Below are 7,995 nucleotides of genomic sequence, written 5' to 3' on the forward strand. Positions count from 1 at the left end.
TGCATTATGTTTTGCGTATGTAGCCCTGGTGAGATTGTGTTGTTGACACATAACAGGGCACACAACATTATTTTGATATCAAATGATTGTTAAAGCCCCTAGTGCCTCTGCCCAGATGGGTGGTGTGAAAGATTACGTATAAGCTGACACAGAGGACGGCACAGCGCTGTGTATAAAACTTAACAACTGGACGAACAACTTGGGGAGAAGGGGGGGCGGCTAGACAGAGCAGGACACAGTCATGATGAGGGCTTCTATTTCATACATCTATTTGAAATTGATATTGTTCTCCTCTTTCTCTCCTTTGTCTTCCTCACCTTCCTCTTCTTGTGAGTTACAGGCACAGTTTAATCTCAACAGAATCTACAAGGCTGGTGACTTTATTCTGGGAGGCCTGTTCACGATCCACTTCTCCTCTGTGTTCCCGGAGCTGTCTTTCACCTCCAAGCCACTGGACCCCACGTGCAATACGTGAGTATCACAGAATACGATAGCAAGCAAGACAGATGGGGAACTTGTTTTCATAGATAGGCTGCTGTTAGTACAGTGGTTCCAAAACTTTCTTAGCTCAAGACCCAAAAGAGAGATCAGACGTTTGCCCCAGGATCCAAACTATAGTGAAAATAGAAATAAAAAACACGTCGCTTCGCGCCGCGTTGTGAGCTTGTGGATCTGCTATTTTCACCACTTCTATTTGCTTTCTAATTTAGGGAATTTATTTGTTTGTTTTTATTTAATTCATGATTTTTTTTTTTTATGAAAATGTGGAATTAAAAAAAAAGTCTTTATAAATAATAATAATTAATAACACAATTTAGAAAACAAAAAACAAAGAGATTTTAACTTGCGACCCATAAAAGTTGGTCCGCGACCCAAAGATGGGTCTTGACCCACTGTTTGGGAAACAGTGCTGTAGTAACATAGGATAAGTTGATGTACAGTATATTTTTACAATGATACATATTAAAGGTGCATGTTGTGTGTTAGTTTTAACATTGAAGGCTTCAGATGGGCCCAGACCATGGCTTTTGCCATTGCAGAGATCAACAGAAACCCCGGCCTGCTGCCCAATGTGACTCTGGGATATAGTCTCCATGATAACTGCTACTCTCTGGGAGTGGCGTTCCGTGCAGCGTTGTCCATGGTCAGTGGGAGAGAGGAGCAGTTTACACTGGATGAGAGCTGTGTCGGGTCTCCTCCAGTGCTCGGGATTGTGGGTGACGATTCCTCAACAAATACTATTGCCATCTCTAGTATATTAGGTCTGTACAGAGTGCCCATGGTAAGTTTCCCACGTGAACCCAGTTTTACCATCACTATTTTGGTATAAGTTTAATTTAGCTTGTTTACAGATATAAAATATGATAAACAAAGTATTGTTTATTGTGTTATGTTTAGTTTATTGAAAATTAGTTGTAAGAATCTTTTAAAAATCATCTTTTTACAGCTTTAAAGACACAGAGTGTAATGTATTGATGAGGCGTGACAACAACAATATATATATACGTGACTTTACTTATCAGCAGGTACAGATAACATACTGACCTGAACAATTTGATGCCAATACTTTTGTTTGTGTACTAACAGACTATTTCTACAATAGGGTATTGATACTTTCACCGAAGTAATACATTTGAGTACTTCTTCCGTCACATGATTACATGCATACACATCACTTGCAGGGGACATTTAACATATATTACTGACCATGATCCTTTATGCTTTTTTGCAGGTGAGTTACTACGCCACCTGCTCCTGTCTGAGTGACCTGAATACGTTTCCATCCTTCTTTAGAACAGTTCCAAGTGGTCTTTTCCAGGTGAACGTCTACACACAAATGTTGGTATCAAGAAGTAGGCCTGCATGTTCCACACACATGACTAAAACGTCCCTGTAGTGAGTGTAATCAATATCACCTATCATCCGTTTGCATGTATTACTACTGGAGCTGACGATCTCTGGTGACAGTGTCAAAAGACAATAATTAGACCTTAGAGAAGATATTTGCTGATTTAGTAATCTAGGCCAAGGTTTCTAGAAGTGGGTGCCACGGCACCATAGGGGGCTGTGATGCCAGTCCAGGGGTGCTGCATATATAATATTTAGAATTCACCAATATCACTCAATCATTTTTGTATCAGTTTAACCCATTGAGACCTGAAGCCGATTTTACATGTCTCCTAAATCTCAACAGTTTTCTATATCAGTGGTGCTCAATCTTTTTCATGGCAAGAACCCCCAAAATGATATCTATTTGGCCGCGGACCCCCATCAAAATATGTTGTTCCAGGGACCCCCAGAAGCAAAGATTTGAGTTCACTTTAAAAATATATATATTCAAAGATTTTCACACATTTTCACGATTTTTCAAAAATAGCAGATCTACAAGCTCGTAGCGCGGCACTCGGTGCCGCGCTATGAGCTTGTATATCTGCTATTTTTGAATAGCCCAAAGTGTAAAATAATGCTTTTTTAGCTCAAATCTAAAAATGACACAGGTCTTAATGGGTTAAACGTCAAATACAAAGTTATATTCAATCAGTTATATTCAGTTTAGACCAAAGTCCAAATTCTCTCAAGTTTTCATCACAACATATCTTGTGGGAGAAAATGTACATTATGTAGACCGGCAAAGGTGCTCTTCCTATAGCTGCCAGCAGATGTCAGAAGCTAGATAACCTTACACCCATTCAGCGACTGACATTGGAGGCCGTGTTGTGATGAGTCAGGAGCGGTAAAATGGCCAAAATTGTGGCTTTACAGAGATTGCTATCACCTCCAGCGTGGTTCCAGCAGCCAGGAGTGGTGCTGCCACGTACCTGCGGCCCACACCGCTATGCCTGATCTGATGGGAAAGGTTACCGTGGAGGAAATGTATTTTCCAGGGATGCCGTTTAGAACCACCAGTGTTCATTTTGTTGACGACCAAGAGTAATATTTCGATATTTAGTCGACTAAGACTAGAGCAGGGGTCTTCAACAGGGGGTCCGGGACCCCTAGGGGGTCCTCAGAGTTACTACACGGGGTCCACCAAATCTTTGTGTGATATGATTTTTTTGTTTTACCATAACCACTTAAACCCTAGCATGGCTTTTCTGAGTAGAACTTTAGCCAAAAATAGCAGATCTACAAGCTCACAACGCCTCGCGCTGCGAGTCGTTGTGAGCTTGCAGATCGGCTATTTTTGGCAAAGAGGTAAAGGTGTAGAGGGAAAAAAGAGCAGACCAAGTAAGCAAAAAAAGTATAATCTGAAACACAATTTTATGCAATATAGAGGGGGTCCCTGCTTCGTCCGTCTCTCAGCTAGGGGGTCCTTGGCCTGACAACGTTGAAGACCCTTGGACTAGACTAAGGCTGAACAATTTCAGATGACTAAAATAGGACTAAAAGTGTTGTGTTATTCAAAAGACTAAGACTAAGACTAAATCAGAATTTGCTGTCAAAATTAACACCGAGAACCGCTGATCTAGCTTAGACAATTATACCTCAATTCTTTATTCAATCAGGTGCGCGCTATGCTGCAGATCATGAGGCGGTTTGGATGGACGTGGACAGGCATGCTGTTCACTGATGACGCCTACGGCCGCGACGCAGCCAGGTCATTCCAGTCTGAGCTGGCCCAGTCCGGTCTGGGCTGTCTGGCCTATGCGGAGGTTCTGCCCTGGGACAATGACCCAGCTGAACTGCAGAGGATCGTCACCGTGATGAAGACGTCCACGGCTCGCGTGGTCATTGGATTTTTATACGGGATCCATATGTTTAATCTGCTGGAAGAGGTTGCGGTTATGATTCATGTTAATCTAGGGATTCATAATTATAAGGAATCAGAAATGAGTTGTATTGAAGTTAATACGTCCCTCCATAGATATAAAAAAAAAATAGGTCACCAATTAATTGCAGGCATTGTTTTTTTTATTGCAATGCAATTTATAAATGTTCTTATTTAAATGATTAGCAATTGTGTATTCTTTTGTTCTTTATTTTCTTTCAAAAAAAGGTATTATAGGCCAGTGGTTCTCAAACTTTTTCATGCCAAGGACCCCTAAATTGATATACATTTGGCCGCGGACCCCCATCGGAAAATGTTGTGCCAGGGACCCCCAGAAGCAAAGATTTCAGTTAAAAATGTTCGCTTTAAAATATATATGTTCAAAGATTTGGACACATTTTCAAGATTTTTCAAAAACAGCAGATCTACAAGCTCATAGCGCGGCACTCGGTGCCGCGCTATGAGCTTGTATATCTGCTATTTTTGAATAGCCAAAGTATAAAAGGTCATAATTATTCTGATGCTATATTTACACACTTTGAGAACCAATGTTATAGGCTATATATATTTACAGTATATATACACTGTAAGTATATCTAACAATCAACAGGTGGTAAAGCAGAATGTGACAGGTGTGCAGTGGATAGCTGACGGGGGCTGGACAACAGATCCTAATTTCCAGACTCCTCAACTCATGCCGTACCTGGCGGGCACCCTGGGTGTTGTCGTCCGCCGTGGAGAGATAGCGGGTCTCAAGGACTTCTTGTTAAAAATACACCCTGACAACGACCCTGACGACAGACATGAGAATACCATAGTGAGTCCTTTGTTTAATTTAGTGTTTAAGCTGTAATTTCTGATATGTATGCTCAAGTCTTCATTGTGGTTCTTCAGGTGAGGCAGTTTTGGGAGAACACATTTGGGTGTAAATTTGCACCCCTTCCGCCAGGGTGGGTGGACGCTGGTGGAGGGGTGTGTACTGGACAAGAGGACCTAGGAACAGCAGAAACTACCCTGTTGGATGTGTCTGACCTCAGGATAGAGTATAATGTGTACAAGGCCGTGTACGCTCTGGCCCATGCCCTCCATGACATGTTGCAGTGTGAGCCAGGAAGAGGGCCTTTCATTGGGCACAGCTGTGCCAGTTTGCAGACAATACAGCCATGGCAGGTGTAACATCAATTCAAAGCTTTCTTGTTAAAAGATGTTTTAATATATATAGCCGGAGACAACTGATAATATGATGAGGTAATAAACGATTATAAGCTTGTATTCAAAATAAATAATGAAACAAAAATATTGCTGGCTTGCCACACCAGAGGTGAACAAATGACAAAATACCTTACAAACGCCCTTCATTTGTGTTCCAAATAATAATCTAAAATAGAGCCCAAAAATACATTATAATTTTGAATAAAAATGTATATGTATATAATTATGACAATCATAAAAAGCCTGAACATTTTACAAACATCTAATTACATTCCTAGACTTGGAACAACAACTTAGGTAGGCACAGACATTTTGAACAAAATGCAGTGTTCATATTGTGTTAGAAATATTGCAGAGGTGTAAATACAGCAACACACCCTGTCAATATATCAATTATGTATATTGCATGCTGTCACATCTTGCATAATTTTGCTCATCACCATTCCTAGCTTATTTATTACCTAGAAAAGATCAACTTCACCACATCATTTGGTGATGATGTATCATTTGATGAGAATGGCGATCCCATACCAAACTATGATGTCATGAACTGGGCGTGGCTCCCTGATGGAAGGACAAAGGTTCAAAATGTGGGTGTGGTCAAGAAGTCAGCATCTGGAGATGAAATCATCGTCAATGAAGACAGAATCTTCTGGAACTTTGCATTCACAAAGGTAACTTTTCTTTCTAACATAGCTAAGGTCGAGCTCATGATGTGAATGCAATTTAGTTTGGTCAGCCTCATAAACTGCTTTGTTATTATAATTATTGTAAAGTGTTGCATACCTCACAACATTGTACAGCTGAATTAAATCAAGTTTAAGTTGTCCTATTTGTCCCCCTGCCTCCATCACATCTTGGCAACCTGTCCAGCCTTCTAAAACCCCATGTCTAAAACGTCAGTGTGCACTTTGATTCTGCATTTAAGTTTGGCAAACAGAGAGAGAAACACAGTAGTGCAATTTTCTTTCTTTCTTGTGCCTCTGAATTGTATTCTCTGTGTTTATATCTATGGTTTCTATATTTGTGATTGTAGCTACATCCTAGTCTTTACAGCACTTTGGCCAATACACTTTATGAATATGTTGGACTTGCTTTCCTTTCCTCTGTAGGCACCTCGGTCAGTGTGCAGTGAGAGCTGTTCACCTGGGACCCGTGTGGCCAGAAGGAAAGGAGAACCTGTCTGCTGCTTTGACTGCATCGCTTGTTCTGAGGGAGAGATCAGCAATGAAACTGGTATAGGTTTACATTAGCTACAGTAGGTTATCTTACTGTACTCTGTCTGTCTGTCTGTCCCTTTAATATTGCCCTCTTTGTTAGACTCTACAGAGTGCACCAGCTGCCCAGAGGACTTCTGGTCCAGTCCCCAGCGTGACCACTGTGTCCCAAAGAGCATGGAGTTCCTCTCCTACCATGAGGCCCTGGGTATCTCCTTGACCACCATCTCATTGTTCGGCGCACTTACCTGTGCCATTGTCCTGGGGATCTTCATCTATCATCGAGACACTCCCATGGTGCGCGCCAACAACTCAGAACTCAGCTTCCAACTTTTGCTGTCACTCATATTTTGTTTCATGTGTTCGCTTCTGTTCATCGGCCGTCCCAGGTTATGGACTTGTCAGCTGAGGCATGCAATATTTGGGATCAGCTTTGTGCTGTGTGTCTCGTGCATCCTGGTAAAGACTATGGTGGTGTTGGCCGTGTTCAAGGCCTCCAAGCCTGGAGGCGCAGACATTATGAAGTGGTTTGGTGCCATGCAGCAGAGGGGAATAGTGCTGGCTCTTACTTCCATCCAGGCAATAATTTGCACAGCCTGGCTTGTGTCTGCCTCACCAGCTCCTCATAAAAACACACAATACCAAAGTGATAAGATAGTCTATGAGTGTGAGGTGGGTTCAACAGCTGGTTTTGCAGTGTTACTAGGTTATATTGGTTTACTGGCACTCCTCAGCTTCGTCCTAGCATTCATGGCGAGGAATCTTCCAGACAACTTCAATGAAGCCAAGTTCATCACTTTCAGCATGTTGATCTTCTGTGCCGTGTGGATATCCTTCGTCCCAGCATATATCAGCTCTCCGGGCAAATATGCAGATGTAGTGGAGGTATTCGCTATTTTAGCATCTAGTTTTGGCCTTTTGGTGACACTGTTTGGCCCAAAGTGTTATACCATCCTGTTTAGACCTGAGAGAAACACTAAGAAGTCCATCATGGGTCGAGGCACCACCAATACATTTTAATTAGAATGTAATCAACACAGGATAAACTTGCACCAGGATGATGAGAAAGAGAAAGAAAAGTTCACTCTTCAGTCAGTGACCTGTTGTAAATCCGGTGTTCCTGTGTGGTACAGGACCAGCTTGAGGCCTCTATCTATACATTTGCAGCTTTTCATGCACGCGTAGCTTTTCCATGCCCCGTGCGGTCTTTTGTTTGCTGTTTGCTGTGCTATTATCGTCGTTGTAGACGCCGTTCCGAACTGTCATTGGCTAGGATACTCACGTGCAGACGTGACATAGCGGACATGCAACCAAAATCTACGACAGTTACACCAACATTGTTTACTTATCGAGACCAGCTTCTGTGATGCCGTTCCACTTTCGCAAACCGCTAACCAGCTAATAACATTGTACTTACTATCTTCTCTTTGCAGTCACTCGCGGTAATGTCCGTACTCCATTATAGCAACCCGTCATGTACATCCCAAAGACAACATTATTAATTGTCAAGCTCGCTTCTTTGTGTTTTATATCTATATCTATTTCTATCTATATCTATATCTATATCTATATCTATATCTATTTCTATATATATATATATATCTATATCTCTATATATATATATATACACGCACACACACGCACACGCACGCACACACAGCTCTAAAATTGAATTTATTTGCTTTGGAATTTGGATAAATTAAGAAAATAAACAGTGTAAGAGTATATGTATGTATGTATATGAGAGAGAGAGAGAGAGAGAGAGAGAGAGAGAGAGAGAGAGAGAGAGACGGAGCT

General features: G+C 41.6%; 1 protein-coding gene across 1 annotated transcript; it reads left to right on the forward strand.

The window, feature by feature from the left end:
* Positions 1-1,021: 1,021 nt before the first annotated feature.
* On the forward strand, positions 1,022-7,218 carry LOC311055902 (extracellular calcium-sensing receptor-like; the record flags this gene model as incomplete). Its single annotated transcript, XM_084072170.1, has 9 exons — positions 1,022-1,282; positions 1,733-1,819; positions 2,783-2,857; positions 3,507-3,782; positions 4,380-4,586; positions 4,664-4,939; positions 5,431-5,655; positions 6,094-6,112; positions 6,302-7,218. 9 exons carry the CDS (start codon positions 1,022-1,024, stop codon positions 7,216-7,218), a joined length of 2,343 nt encoding a protein of 780 aa, XP_083928296.1.
* Positions 7,219-7,995: the final 777 nt, after the last annotated feature.

The sequence above is a fragment of the Gymnoscopelus microlampas genome (assembly GCF_963454915.1).
Source record: "Gymnoscopelus microlampas genome assembly, chromosome: 2".
Classification (NCBI taxonomy): Eukaryota; Metazoa; Chordata; class Actinopteri; order Myctophiformes; family Myctophidae; genus Gymnoscopelus; species Gymnoscopelus microlampas.